This window comes from Brachyhypopomus gauderio, chromosome 10 (genome assembly GCF_052324685.1).
Source record: "Brachyhypopomus gauderio isolate BG-103 chromosome 10, BGAUD_0.2, whole genome shotgun sequence".
Classification (NCBI taxonomy): domain Eukaryota; kingdom Metazoa; phylum Chordata; class Actinopteri; order Gymnotiformes; family Hypopomidae; genus Brachyhypopomus; species Brachyhypopomus gauderio.
The window spans coordinates 17,929,557-17,944,961 of NC_135220.1; the positions used below are offsets into that span (position 1 = coordinate 17,929,557).

At 46.4% G+C, this 15,405-nt stretch overlaps 1 protein-coding gene across 2 annotated transcripts; it reads right to left on the reverse strand.

The window, feature by feature from the left end:
- Positions 1-452: 452 nt before the first annotated feature.
- scaf4a (SR-related CTD-associated factor 4a) lies at positions 453-13,878 on the reverse strand. 2 transcript variants are annotated; one of them, XM_077020125.1, is made up of 20 exons: positions 13,715-13,759; positions 11,319-11,402; positions 11,146-11,190; positions 10,890-11,051; positions 10,486-10,624; positions 9,776-9,921; positions 9,431-9,607; positions 9,057-9,145; positions 8,800-8,914; positions 7,927-8,100; positions 7,655-7,731; positions 7,332-7,516; positions 6,662-6,762; positions 6,412-6,525; positions 6,060-6,216; positions 5,092-5,195; positions 3,760-3,919; positions 2,605-2,685; positions 2,392-2,484; positions 453-2,200 (listed from the first exon to the last, which is right to left on the reverse strand). In XM_077020125.1, the coding sequence occupies exons 1-20, from the start codon at positions 13,742-13,744 to the stop codon at positions 1,353-1,355; spliced, it is 3,081 nt and encodes a 1,026-aa protein (XP_076876240.1). In that variant the 5' UTR covers positions 13,745-13,759; the 3' UTR covers positions 453-1,352. The 2 variants fall into 2 exon arrangements, with proteins under 2 accessions (XP_076876240.1, XP_076876239.1); XM_077020124.1 differs by having other exon boundaries at positions 454-2,200; positions 9,431-9,610; positions 13,715-13,878.
- Between the last annotated feature and the right edge of the window lie 1,527 nt (positions 13,879-15,405).

Below are 15,405 nucleotides of genomic sequence, written 5' to 3' on the forward strand. Positions count from 1 at the left end.
CCTCAAAACACCCTAAGGACATTCATGCTCCATAATGTGCATAAACATCTCAGCATATGTTGCTCCGTCCTTCAACAGCCTTAATTAAATCATGAAATGGGTCAAATATACTCATTTTCAAACTAATTAAGCTAATTATTCGAATTAAACTAATTATTGTTTGGCGTTAAAAACCTCAGGTTCGCGCTAAAATCTGGAGCCCAGCCCATAATTAACCACTAGAAAAGAAAAAAAGTTAGTATTTGTTCACATTCATTTTTTTCATATGTTGTTTAGTTTAAGCACGTTGTAGAAAACAGCATTTTCTTAATTCCATATTCTACAACACAAAAAGGGTTATTCGTTTTTGCATTTTAGGATTAATGGGAACCCAATTAACGGTAGATAGACGGACAAATCCTGAGAAGGACTCCGGGTCTACTGAGAGCTGACAGTATGTGTGAAGTCGGTTCTTTCATTTTGGTATGAAAATAGTTTATTAAAACCAAATCCCCATTGCTGAAATATTAAATGAGTTCACATCTCCACAAACTTAAAAAGTATAGAAACATCTCATTTCTGGTACAATGTAAACATTGTAAGTTAAAAACATTACAGCAAAAAGGGTCTTTATCTTGTTTTAGTCAAGGTTTCTATCTTTGACACTCAAGGGAAATACTTCAAAAACACCTTTCTCTCCAAATCTACAAATATCATTTGAATGGTGTACGCATATTTACAGCAGTTATTTACTATATCTTGTCTTTTTTTTAAGTCAGTTTTTCCCAATCCTACTTTGGAATACCTCTGCACTGCTGCTTACCAATTTTACACAATTAGGGCAGGGAAACCACCAATATGTGCAGTGCAGGGTCATAAAACACTGGTTCAGACAGACACTGAAGCTCGAGGGGTTTTGTGATTCACAGGGCTATGCCCCACGGTAGCTAGAAACCTGATAAAGTCAATTACAGTATATAATGAAATAAAAACAAGGGGAACCAAGCATAGAATCAGACCGTAGTCCATTTCTATGGAACCAAAAAACTGTGCATCTGGCAAAAGCATGTAGTTTCTGGGTCATACGCTGCGTGTTAAGACAGTGGTGTCCTCAAGAAGGGCATGTAGACAGACAAGGAGCAAGCTGATCCAAGATCAGATCATTTTTTGTTTGTCCGTATTCATTACTCAAGTATCTGATCCTTCCCTTCAGGTCTAAACCCTTTTGCAAAATAATATTTTCATTAACGGTCAAGCCAATATTCATTTGTACATCAGCAAGTGATCACACAAACACACCATCAGGTAAAAAAAAAAAAAGAAAAGGGACAAACGTCTTCTGAGTGTCTTCCTGCTCCACAGCTAACCAACGCCTACGACTCTGTCGACTCGCTTTGCTCTGCCGCTTGGCTCTGGACTTCCTGTGTCTCCGAGCTTGTTTCAGCAGGATGGGATGGGGCGTCTGCCGTGCTTTGGGGCAGTTCTTTGGCAGAGTCCGCCAAACGCTCAGAGCTGCTCGAGTCTCTGAGCATCTCGTGTCCATTGGGTGCCCCGCCCATATTGGCCAACCTGTCCAGTCTGTCGTCCTTGTCCCAGCGGGTGCTCCTCTCCCTGTCCCTGCTGCGTTTGACGCGCTCCTCGCCCTCCCGTTCCCTGTCTCGCTCTCGCTCCCTGTCTGGTTCGGGGCTCCGCCTCCAGTCTCTCCGATCCCGCCCCCTATCCCGTCCCGCCCTCTGCTCCGCCTCCTCGTGCCAGCTCCCGAAGCGGTCGCGCCCTTCTGGCCTCTCGGCACTGCGCCCCTCACCAAACGGCCGCCTTCCGCTGTACCAGTCCTGGTCCCGCTCACGGCCAGGTGCAGCCCGGTCGCTCCGGAAGTGCCGGCCCTCGTGGTCCTCCGGAGGCCCTTCTGGCCCTCTCGGCCTCATGAACGGAGGGCCCGGTGGAGGAAAGGGGCCCCTCATGGGGTGTGGAGGGGGAGGCATTCCAAAGCCCCCAGGTGGAGGTTCACAATGCACCATCTGAGGTGGGCCCCTGGGTGGCACCATCTGCGGAGGCATTGGTGGCATGCCCGGCCGAGGAGGTGGCATGGCGAAACGCTGTAGATGTGGAGGAGGCATCCCCGGGGGGCGCTGTAGAGGCATCACACCTGGTCTTGAGCCTAAAAGCCCTGGTGGATTTTGCATGCTCATTCCTGGCAGACCACCTGGTGGAACCTGGTTGCCTATGGAGATCGAAACAGGAACTGATTCATATAATACACAAATGGGTGAAAATAGATACCAAGCATAGTTCAGAATCTGCATTTACAAAACATGGATTTATTTTTGTGGGGAAACTCAAAATGAAGCATGTGAACTGGAACAAAGCCCATTCCTCGCTGGTGTAAAATGGCTGCCAGTAACCATCACCCACCTGGAACAGGGCTGAATGCATCAGCTGCGTCCCTACTGACCCTGGAGCCCATACCTGCTGGATCACCTGGCACGTCCTCCACTGAGCCACTAACTATGGTAGTGAAACACAACCACAGTTATACCACTGTCAGTTAGCTTCACACTAGAAGCAAAGGCCTAAATGAGCTTTGTGAGGCTTAGAAGGACAAGAGCGAGTAGGTGCTGGTCTGACCTGGTGGCAGGCCAATGGCCGACGTGGGTGGCGGGGGTCCAGCCGAGCCGATAGGAGGCATGGCACCAGGAGGAAGGAATCCTGAATGTGGGCGGAGACAAATAACAGATAAATACTACTGTAATTACATTCCTGAAATGTTATACATACACACACAGAAAAAGTGTGTGTGTGTATATATATATATATATATATACATGCTTATATACACGCTTTTTTGTGGGGCCCTCCTGCCATAGCGTTTTATTTCATTTAAATGTCAATGGTCGATGGATAGTTTGTGCTGAAGCTGATGCACGCTGAGCCTGCAGGACAGCTTGAGTTTCTTCGGAGCTCAATTGGTGCTGCTTGATTGGGGGTGCTTATCCACCATTCAGACTACCCTGTGCTGCAACCTTTCATCAATTTTTCTCTTCCGTACACATCCATGGAGATTAGCTACAGTGCCGTGGGTTGTAAACTTCTTGATGATGTTGTGCACAGTACACAAAGGAGCATCAGGCTCTCTGGAGAGGCACTTGTAACCATGAGATTGCTGATACAGCGTTGCTTCTGAGGTCCTCAAGACAATACTCTTCTCCTCTTTCTGGTCCCCATGCTTAGTGCAGCACACACACACACAATGCAAAGACTGAGGCAGCTTCTCTCCTCTTTATCTGGTTTCAGGTGTGATTGTTTTTATCGACCACAGTTGCAACAGGTTTAAACGAGCACCATATGCTTGATACAGTTATTAACCCACAATTTTGAAAAGGTGAGTTTAAACGAGCACCATATGCTTGATACAGTTATTAACCCACAATTTTGAAAAGGTGCAAAAAATTTTGTCCTGCCCTTTTTTTGGAGTTTTGTGTGAAATTATGTCAAATTTGCATTTTTTCTCTGTTTTTTTCTGTTTTTCCAATACACACTCAGGAAATAAACATGTGTACAACAAAACATTTGTAATTGCAGTAATTCTCTGCGAGAAATGCTTTCAGGGGTAGGTGAACACCATAGGAGTTAGGAGTTACGCCCTCCGAGGGCGTGCTGAGCATGTTTTCTCTGACACATGACTACAACCAGAAAACATATTTACGCTGCATCACTCAGGAATCAACTAATGGTTATTAATGCACATGCAAGAAGTTTTAAGTGACACCACATCTATGGTACCTGGTGGCATCTGCATTGGGTTAAATCCAGGTCTCATGAAGGGTCCAGGAGGAGGAGGAACCCCGGGTGGGAATGAGGGCGGTGGGATGGTCATGGGACCAGGGAACCCCGGAGGCGGAACCCCCACTGTTCCCGCAGCCCCTGTTGGCTGGACAGGAACCTGGGTGAAAACATAAACAAGGTAAAAAACAAAAACAACAATCTAGAAAAAAACAACCATTACATAATGTTTTCACTAATATTACATAATTTTTTTATGTAACATTTTATTTCACGCTGCATCACAAATGAGCACTACAAATGCATTTTACACGCAACACACTGGCACAATATTTCACAACTCCAGTACTAGTGTTACAAGAAACACCACAATCTGTTTCTCTGCCACTGACCCTGGTCCCTGTAGGTCTTCTGCAGCACTGGGAACACACTTCTGTTATTAATTACGAGGAAAGTGATGAGAAGCCAAAACAATCAACCTCTCTTGAAAAGCACACTTCTCTTGCAAAGTTGCTTTTCGTGATGTGCAATGTAATGCAATCAAACCGAGGCAGGACTGCACTGTGAAACCTGAAACAAACATGTTTACCGGCATCCACAAAGCCTGCCAGCGGTCTGCAGCATACGTGCTGTACCCACTAAAAAGACTGAATTGTTACAATGAGACGTGATGGTTTAGATATCCAGAAAAATAAATGCTCCCTCTAAATGAGCAAAAATAAGTGGTTTGAACATTAATAATCTAATATCAACAAAAAAGGAGGTTGGAACAACAGGAACAAATTCCTGTGTCCACGTGTGTCAGGGTCATATTCACTCACAGTACACTAAAGATACTGCACGTGTGTGTTTATCCCATGGTGAGTGGGTTTATCTCATATATATTGGCTGGTTTAGCAGTTTAAGTGTAGCATTATACCGCCAAACCTGCCAATATATATTCACAGCAAGCAAAATCCCAAGACATGTAACAGCATAACAGACGTTATGCAAATGCTCAAATTTCAAAGTCTATTACAATCCTCAAGCTTGTAAGTTATGACAAATACCATCACTTAAGATATTATGCAATACTTTTGTTACAAAGACTTATTATTACACAATCCAGCTGTTCAGAGCTCTCTGAACTAACAGACTGTTACCATAGGCAACCCTTCCTTGAAATGAAGTTCAGTATATTTTTCTCAGTGAATGCTCGCAACTGCATACTAAAATAAACTGAAACCTGTATTTAGCATCCGGCTACTGAGTCCTTCACTAAGCAGCATTGGTAACAAGCACTATAAAACACAGGCGGCCAGTGATGACTACAGACGGGCTGGTGAGCACTACCTGTGCAGGAGGCATAGCTGGGTCGTCAGTCTGGCCCACGTCGGCCCTGCCATTCTGGGACGTCTCGTCTGGCATCTGCAGCACCGGCTGGAGCCCTCGCCACTCTGGACAGATGACATCAAGCAAACCATGAGGGGCGTTGAGACCCAGATCGGCCTGCTCGAACGTTACTGCGCTGGGGAACCTTTATGGAGTGGAAGTCTAAAAGGAGGTGCTATGGAGAAAAATTAACCCATGGACAGGAAGGTGCATCTCGCTGTCTGCTGAGAGAGGAAATGATGGAACTTAACGAAAGAAAGACTCTGACAACACTGTAGTGGGGAAGGTCACCACCGTCACCTACGCACGCTGCACCATGTCAACGCAGTCACAGACGATTACTGTGCCTGTCGATAAATCGCCGTGTGCCCTCGCAGCGACTGCTCAGGTAGCGTGCACAGTCCTGCAGTCCCATTACAAGCACTCCCACAAGCTTGTAAGTGCCGCAAGCACTCGCACGCTTGTGAGTGGATGGTGTACACTTTTGTAAGTCGCTCTGGATAAGAGCGTCTGCTAAATGCCATAAATGTAAATGTAAATGTGTAAAATCTTAGTGTGACCAGCACGAGCGGCGATCAGCTAACGAGAACGACTAGTGTCACTGCTACGGTCAAATACAACTATCCTGACGACCTGCGTCTGAGACTTGTGTGTGAAATAGGAAAGGGCTACAAGGAACTGCCTAATGGCAAAAACGGACTCTCTGCGTGTGCGTTTCATTGTTTGAGCGCTTCCAGTTAACACAAAATACATCCCGATACTGTTAGCACACTTCTCCGTCAGAACACAGATATTCTGAGCTTTTAACATTCATGCAGTGTCCATTAGGTTTAATGAACCAAGCGTAATTTCTGCTTGGTGTCTTTTGAGGTGCACTGGCTTGCAGCTAAAAAGCGTGAGTGCCAGTAGGCTAAAGCCAAGGACGTTACCTGGGGAAAGTGTATCTGTGTCCAGCATGCCACCCTCTCTGAAAACCTCTAGGTCCTCAGTCTTCAGCTTGGACCAGGGGATGTAGGTGACCCCCAGATCTACAACCCAGTACTGCTTAAACTCGGACTTGATACCTTTGTTTAGAGCCCAGGCGATCTGGGAAAACAGGAGAAGGGGATTGGACGACACTGGCATAGTATAGTGCACGTAGTAGTGTCACGATACTAAGAATTACAACTTCGATACGATACTTTAAAAAGTATCTTACTTTTTACTCTAGTATCGGTATACCGTGCAACACTAAGTGCACGTGAAGAGAATGCGCGTGAAGTGATGGCACGTCTCCAGTACCTTAATGGCTTTTTGGTTGACTTTGTACGTTCCTCTGCTAAGTTTCTGCAGAGCTCGAAATGCATCTTGTCGATGGACCATGACAATGTAGGCACAGCCACGAGGAGGAATCATCTAGGGAGGAAACGCAACGCAGAACAATGCACACAACACCCACGCAGACATCAATTATCCTGCATAATAGCAGTAGATGCTACAATCTGTAGTCAGGATGCCTAATCACTAGGAAGGAAGTGATGTAACGTCTTACGTTGATGGATTCTATCTGGCCGAACTCCTCCAGGAGACAGGCCACGTCCTGCTGCTGCGTCCTCTTGTCCAGCTGTCCCACCCACAGAGTAGTGCTGCACACTGAGACAGGGGGAAGGAGGGAGGGAGAGAGAGAAGAGGTGAGGGGTGGTGGGGGAGAGAGAGAGACAGAGAGATAATCAGCTTCTGCATGAAACAGCACAAGGAACTGAGGGTTTTGGGAAGTATGCCTGCTGAATTTTGAGAACAACATTATACTGTTATTACATTGCAGTTACAACACGATATATTGTGAACGTCACACAGCATAATGCTTGGAAGCTCTTAATGTGATACAGTTGTATACTGACCTACACACACACACACACACACACACACACACACATATATTTAGACCAAACCGTTTGTCAGCTCATGTGAATTCACCTCTCACAGAACACTCCTCTGGACCGCCTGAGACTCAACAGGGTGCTCATAGCCCACACACACCCCCACCTACCAGAGCCCATTTGCGCACTGCAACCTTAGCAGTGGGCCAAATGCAAATACCACGACAGCGGTTAATAAACACTACAATGGCCAAACCTTACGAGATAAACAACCCTGCCCTTTCTGTGCACCTTAGACGCTAAAACGCTCCCTTTGCTGGCCAGAAGGGGGCGGCAGCTCACCGCTTAGCGTGTCGGGCTTGATGGGCGGCAGGCCGGCCTGCCTGCGCTCCCTCTCACGTTCCCGACGCTCCTGGGAGCGCGAGCGAGGCGAGTGGCGTCGGCGTTCCCTGGAGCGAGACCGGGAATGGCGGTGTCGTGCGCGGCGGGACCGGGAGTCTGAGCGCGAGCGTCTCCGCTTCGGCGATCTGAGGAAGCGGGAGCAGGAATTACCATCACTGTGGTGACCACCAGACCGATATCACGACTGAAGCGTGTGACGTATGTGTTGACTGCAGTGTCCTGCAATGATCATGTTTTAGCGTGCTAGTCTCATAACTTCCCACCTTGATCCTGAGCGGGACCGAGACCGTCTGCTGTCTGGCTGATGTCTTGTAGACGTGTCTAAATCCACAGAGGCCTCCTGCATTCAGCACACCAGAAAGGATCAAATGTGGAAAATACTTGCATTTATCATAGCAGTGTATTCATCAAACATGCAAAATCATCAATCAAAACTATGAGTTAAAACCTAATTAAAGCTCCGTATAAAGTGCCGGGCGATCTCTGGATTTCTCCGTCACCAGGGATGAAGGTGTTCACCATTCACGCTCCTCACCTGACGACGCTGACCAGCCAGCAGCTGAGAGAAGACGTCGTTCTGAGGAGGGAAGGACCCGGGGAAGCCGGCGGGCCCCGCACTCGGGGGCTGCCCCATCGGGGGCAAGAGGCCGGGGTAGGGCTGAACGGGCATCCGGCCGAAACCCTGGACCTGCCCGTTCGGAGGTAGAACCTGGAGAGGTACATGGCATCAAGTGAGGGTCAAACAGAGGCCTGGTGTGTGGGGTCAAACAGAGGCCTGGTGCGTGGGGTCAAACAAGAGGCCTGGTGCGTGGGGTCAAACAGAGGCCTGGTGCGTGGGGTCAAACAGAGGCCTGGTGCGTGGGGTCAAACAGAGGCCTGGTGCGTGGGGTCAAACAGAGGCCTGGTGCGTGGGGTCAAACAGAGGCCTGGTGCGTGGGGTCAAACAGAGGCCTGGTGTGTGGGGTCAAACAGAGGCCTGGTGTGTGGGGTCAAACAGAGGCCTAGTGTGTGGGGTCAAACATAGGCCTAGTGTGTGGGGTCAAACATAGGCCTAGTGCGTGGGGTCAAACAGAGGCCTGGTGCGTGGGGTCAAACAGAGGCCTGGTGCGTGGGGTCAAACAGAGGCCTGGTGCGTGGGGTCAAACAGAGGCCTGGTGCGTGGGGTCAAACAGAGGCCTGGTGCATGGGGTCAAACAGAGGCCTGGTGCGTGGGGTCAAACAGAGGCCTGGTGTGTGGGGTCAAACAGAGGCCTGGTGTGTGGGGTCAAACAGAGGCCTGGTGTGTGGGGTCAAACAGAGGCCTGGTGTGTGGGGTCAAGCAGGTTCTGCGGATGCAGTCATACGGGTCTAAAGGTAAATCTCTGTGTAAATTTTACATCATAGGCGGGGCTTAAGGAGCCAAGCATACCTGTTGGTCCTGAGTCATGCTCATCAGGTGCTGCTGGAAATGCTGCATCTGATTGGTTGGCTGAGGGAAGGCTGCTGAAGCCTGCTGGGGTTGTTGTGCTCCTTCAGGAAAGCCACTGTGAACACACAGAGCGGCCGTTTACAACCATACAGCTCACACCGCATCACTGCCGTTTCAGGTAGAGAACAACGTCTCGTCGGAGGCTTTGGGAGACTATAAAGCACAAAGGGACTCAAGACATCTGAGCCATGACTTACAAAACAGACTGGACGGAAGGCGTCTCATCCTTCTTGCTCTCATCTCCACCGTCTGGCTCGTCGTCATAATCAAAGCGATCGAGAATTTTCTAAAATACACAACAGGGCATGTGAAGCAAATTTGACCTTGAAAAAAAAGACCAAAAAAAAAAAAAACCAAAACAGTAGCCCAGTGACTCAAAACTCAGACTTTCAAGATTCAAGATTCAATACTTTATTGCCATGCAACTTGTGCTAGTTGCTGGGGATTTGTTTCAGTGTGCTCATTGACAAGATACATAAAAACACAGTAAAATACTTTTTTAGTCTAGCAAGGTCTGAAGGAAGTGTGTTGGCGTTGAAGGCCTCTTGAAGGCGTGTTGAAGTGCACGGACCTTGTCGAAGGTGGCTTTCCTCTCCACGGGCTGCGAGGCGTGCGGGATGCACGGGGCCAGCCCAGGGGACGGCTGCACGGACACCGGCGGGACCTGGATGGGCGCCGTGGCGATGTTCTCCACCACTGGAGACTGGGGCTTGCTGGGCTGCTGGAACGTCTGCAGCATCTGCTGGAGCTGCTGGGAGAAGGTATACGAGAACGTGCAGGAAGTGAAACCATGTGGCAAGAATAGGGGAGGGGGGGGGGGGGGGGGGGGGGGAACTATCCAGGGACTAAGAGAGACCAAGCAACTCCATGAAGGAGGAGTTTGGGTCAGAGCAGCGCGTCAGATGGGGCGTGGTACCTGCTGCCCTTGTGAGGACTGGAAGAGCTGTGCGACAGCGGCTAAGGCGTCAGAGTTCTGCAGCGAGGGCACGGACACCGGCAGGGAGTTCACCGACACGGCGGGGTGGTTCTCCACCTCCCGTGCTGGAGAGGGGGGAGACGCACCTGCAGGGGGATCAGCCACGAGCGTTAGTGGATTTACTTCACTTCAGTCCTGACTCAAATCTGCATGTCTGAAGGGCTCAAAATAAATATGCATACACACACACACACACCATATAGACATGTTCATGTCTTTAAACTGACTGTAGCATGAACCAAGAAGGCCATTTGTGAGGCTGTTGGCCAGGATGCTGACTGAACATACATGCTAAAGGGCTAAATGGCTTTTCGCAAAAGCCACGAAAAATCACTAGTGTGTGTGTGTGTGTGTGTTCTAAATGCACACATGGGTAAAAAGCGGAGAACAAATTTCGATTGCAGTGACAAATCACAATTGACAAATATAGCACATTACATTTATATGCAACAGATGCTCAGAGTGCTTACAGTAGCACTAAACCAACCTAAAACAGAAAAGGTTTGCTGTTTGACTAATTAATTGCAAGATGACATTGCTGCATTAACATGCTCTCAGAAGCCTGACTGTTAATGGATAGTGCGTACTGAATCAGAACAAGACTGCAGCAAAAGGCATTCAGGAGGTCATTGGCTAGCTGACTAACTCACCCCCATCTGGGCCGTTGTCCATTGGTGGGAGCCCAGCTGAACTGCCAGATCCAGCAGCCATGTCCAGGAGGGGCTGGATCACTTCGATCTTAAACACACCGTTCTTCTGCCACAGGTTCAACACCCGCACAATCTTACTCTGCAAGCACAGAGAGGGGTTGGGCAAATGGGTCAGAAGAGAGAGCAAAGACAGACAGACAGACAGACAGAAAGATGCTTTTGCTGTGTGTCTTTGTAATTTATCAGTTTCAAAACCACACCATAAAATATAAAAAAACAACCACAATTTTGTAGCTTACTTCAATTTTGTAGCAATAAAGGTATAAATTGTTCATTGTGTCACTCAGTCACTTACACTGGAAAGACAGACAGAAAGAGGTAGAGAGACAGAGAGAGAGTCTTACCCTGTCCTCTGTGGGACACAAGCAGAGGTTTTCAAAAGTCCCAGTGATATTCTTGGTGAACCTTGGACCAAACACATCTTTGTCCGCACCAAACTGATGGCGGGACTGTCGTACGATGGAGTCCACCACGTAGAGGCCTGGGACTTTGTATTCAGGCTTGCACTGTTGAGAAAAAGTGAACCTTTTCAATGCCATCTAACAGAGACAGGAGGGAATAGAGGCCATACAGAACATTAAGAAGAACAAAAACCTTTACCTTCTTGATAAATTTCTCAACAATTTGGACCACATGCTTGTATAACTGGAAAAGAGAAATAAACAGTAACAATTTCTGTCAAACATTTTTGTTTTCCATGCCTTCTATGTCATCATTACTCAATCATTACAAATCATACTCATTCATAATTATAGGAAAGTCACTAAACTTACTTTAATGGCCTTTATGGCAGACTTCGTAATGGAGATCATCTTCGCCCTTGAGATGGGAGGTTTGGACTCCATCAGGGAGAACAGCTGTAACATAAGCCCATGGCAGCAGGTGTTTGAGTCAGTGGAGCTGAAGGCACACTGAAGCACTAACACCGTAAGGTTCTTACCGCAGGGTAAGAAACCGTCTCCAAACAGGACCGGCATCACAGTTATGTGCAGAACAATCAGAAGCTTTTGACATTTTCACTCAAAATGGATCTAACAGCAGAATTAAGTTGACAACAGCCACTCAATCTACACTTCCTGGTTTCCACATATTCTCCTATTTCCTACCACAAAACATTTAGTGAGCTACCAGCCCTGCAGAATGACAGAAACAAAGAGTGGAACCAGCAGGGGGTGTGAAAGCGAAAGTGCAAGATACTCCAAAGGCAAAAAGAAAAAAATCACTAAGGTTGCGAGTTACATGAAAGTGGTCTGGATATCTGAAGCACTGAAGATAAGATTTTAGGAACGGAATGTCGTTAGCAGCATAAATCTTTTCCATCATATGAACAGGTTTCATCCCAGTTTCTACACCATCATTATGAAAATTGGGGCCCATGTTAGTCGATCCAAAATGTTTTTAAATATTATAAAATTTATAAAACTGCATTTCATATTATAGTTACATGTAAGTGGGCCAGGGCCTTTGCCACTTGTTTACATTTTTTGCCTTGGTTTAAGCACTGCAAACACTTGAGATGTGTGCTGCCCTGCTGAAAGTATCTGTGATAGTCACAGGTTTTCAGTTCATTGACCTTATTTTAGCAGCGTACAAGGCATGCTGTAATGTTAGTTAAGGCAAACAAAACGCACACCTGCACAGTTAAAAATTCTTATTTCATTATTCTGGGTTAGCATTATAAAGGTAACTGGACACTCTGGTCTTCAAAGAGTAAACATAATGAAACAATATACTGTAAAAATGATCAATATAGATAAACTGTGATCATATTTTGACCATATCGACAACACCTAGCTGCAACAATAGCAGAACTCTATTGATAAGCTAGATTAGTGAAATGTTAAATGCTTCACTTATAAAGTGACTACATCTAATAATAAATAATTATTTTAGTGCCTTTTTCAAATTCTAAATTCCCACATAAAATTCTGAATGAGAGGAAATATAGTGCATTTTATACTAAAGTTTTCCATGAAGATCATACAAACTATACTGCATGCAACAGAAGTACAAGTGATCCAGGACTTCGATGAACATATGAACGAATTATCTGCGTTATCACTTCCAAAATCACCAAAGAACATGTGCAAGAACGCAAGGGACACACGACACTGGGTTCTTTACAGTAGTGTTACAACTGCTCACTGTGAAAGATTCTGCTGGGTCAGACTGGACCCAAGACTGGAATTGCAATGTAGATGCAAAAGAAGCAACATCAGCACCATGGCTGAGTTTGTCTGAAGGCTCCAATATGAGCATCAGCACTGTGTTATGAACACGAATGACCAGTTCACACACACACTGCAGTAAGCATGCTTTCTGACAGCTGAAGCCGAAAGACACAACCATAACCGCCAGGAACCAGAACTGTCACAGTGTCATCCTATGGGTTACATGTTGACCTACACTTAAAACACATCTTACTGGCGAAGCGCCAGCAGCTATCTCTCTGCTGCCGAGGGACAACACATCAACGCAGGGAAGCTAGACCACACAACAGATTCTACAAGCATAACTAGCCAGCAATCTGCTTAGTATTTACTGTCAACCTGAGTGTCAGACGTATACAACACCCCTTCCCAACTGTGAAAATGGTAAACATGATCCCAGATCAATGAAAGGCGGATAAGTGGTGGGAGTTAAGACAGCTAGCATAGCTTCCTCATTACATTCACTGCCATCAATAACATCTGAGCCACCGAGCTAGCGAAGCTAACAACACGGACAGTAGATACAGTACATACAGTAGATACAGTCTCCTACGTACGTCCACAGACTCCTCAACCCCGTCTGGTCTCCTCACACGCAGACCGGCACACAAAGCCAAGCCGGACCCCAAAGTTGCAGGTCAGCCCAGAAGCTGGCTAAGCTAGCTGAGCTAGCCTCCGTGCTATCGCGCGAGCTGGCTAGCTAGCCACCCACCTCGCTACTCTCGAGTCTCTGAGGAACTCCGCGTTACAAAGTGTCCACGGCGGTTATAATAACCGAGGTGGTGTCGCGTACCTCGCTAGTCCACACCGAGTGCGGGTTTAACTGCGTTTAGAAACACCGAGGCCCGCTGAGAGTGGCAGCTGCCCTCGGGACTGCTAGCGGTACACATCTAGCTAATAATAGTTAGCAAGCTGGCTAACCGTCTGTATCCGTTTTAATATACGGAGGACAAACTAACCTCGTGATTAAAAGCATTGACAGCATCCATTGTGTGTTCCACCTGTGGAGCGACCCTTTTCTTTTCCGTTAAATCCCCCAAATAAATTCAGTATTGTTTATCAACAGGCCACATCAACATGTCCGCCGCTGTTAGCCCTGAGCAGAATACAGGACAGGAGTCGGTGTGGTGCGCGCAGGGAACCCTGGGATTGATTGGCTCGTTTTCCGATTCAGGCCACTAGGTGGCGGTGTGGGTGTTCACAGTTCAAGCAGTGCCGCATAGGTAGAGACATCGGAGGAAACCTTTTAACCTGCCCTGTGCGTTCGTGATGTGAATTTCGATCAGCTGTTAGCCAAACCAGTGTTTCTCAGATTTAGTTTGTAAGGTAGATTTTTCAGAGTATTCTGAAATTAGGTTTAAATGTTTTTCGGAGCATGCGGAGCAACTTGGCCGCAGTACTTAACCCTCTCAAGGCTACGGGCCTTTTTTCAGTTTAACACAATGGAAGTTTGTCTTTTAAAATATTCTATAATAATAATAATAATAATAATAATAATAATAATAATAATAATAATAATTATTAATAATAATAATAATAATAATAATAATAATAATAATAATAATAATAATAATAAGTAGCCTCCTCATTGAGTGGTTAAAATTAGCTAGCTATTTTGCGGTTCGTGGAAGTGAACGGAGTAGGATACACTATAGGATAAACAACAAAACAATTGGTTATGGGTTACGATATTTTCCTTAACTTCCTTAAATTTTACAGGCAGTGTGTTGCCTTTTAAACAAATTTGTTTCAAACAGTGAAGGTGGAATTGGACAGCGTGGACTAAAATGAAATAATCAAAATAAGCCCAAAGGGATGTAAGGACCAATCCCATTTCGTCCCCTGCCCCTACATCCTTAGGGTTCACGCCTGTAGTGTGTCCTGATTCTTGATAGTGACATGTACTTGACCCCTCAAACGGCGTTATGATTCATCTGAAGTGGATACGTAAGCTACCTATGAAACAAATGGAAATTTTCTGTATTAACAAATATATAAAACATTTCAATAGCCATCTTAGTTGCTTTTAGTTTAATATCGTTTCAGTGCAACGCTATTATGGTCATTGTCTTCGTAACAAACATAAAAATCGCTAGTAGTATGCCAATGCCTCATAAGTAGATAACGGTATATCTTAATAGCTCATTTGTGCATGACAGTCTGGTATTTTCACATACTTTCATGTCGCCCACATATGTCGCTCAGAATGTAACTACAGGCCTGCAGCGACGTTGATGAACTTGACTGCTTCTCTGACATCAGAGCACTAGCGCAGAGCAGCAGGAGTGCCTGCTGAGCACCACAAGTAGCCTCCTAATAAAACAGTGTTCTTTGTATTTGGTGGCCTGTTGATGCGTGAAATTGAAGTTGTGAACGACAGCAGACAACCGGAAAAAGAGCCCTGTAGCCCATGGCAGGGAGATCGACACAGCTGAGGACGGCATATTGGAAATGTGAGTCTGTGGTTACGTGAATCCATTAGGACTGCTGGTGACGTATTAGGTTCTTGAAGCGTTGGCCCATTTTCCTGGGGGAACATTTCAACCACTGCCCCTTGTAGCGTGGTTCTAACGTGATAGCACACGTGGTATAGGAAAAATAAATGGGTAGGGCACTAAAAACGAGGCAGCCCCAGGACAGATAAAATCAG

Bases quoted from the DNA above. Each gene is read 5' to 3' on its own strand.
- scaf4a (XM_077020124.1), bottom strand. From the start codon at position 13,744: ATGGATGCTGTCAATGCTTTTAATCACGAG. The intron at 6,526-6,661 runs GTAAGACGTTAC...TTTCCTCCCTAG, and splicing joins GCCAGATAGAATCCATCAAC to ATGATTCCTCCTCGTGGCTG. The intron at 3,920-5,091 runs GTAGTGCTCACC...GTTTTCACCCAG, and splicing joins CAGCTATGCCTCCTGCACAG to GTTCCTGTCCAGCCAACAGG.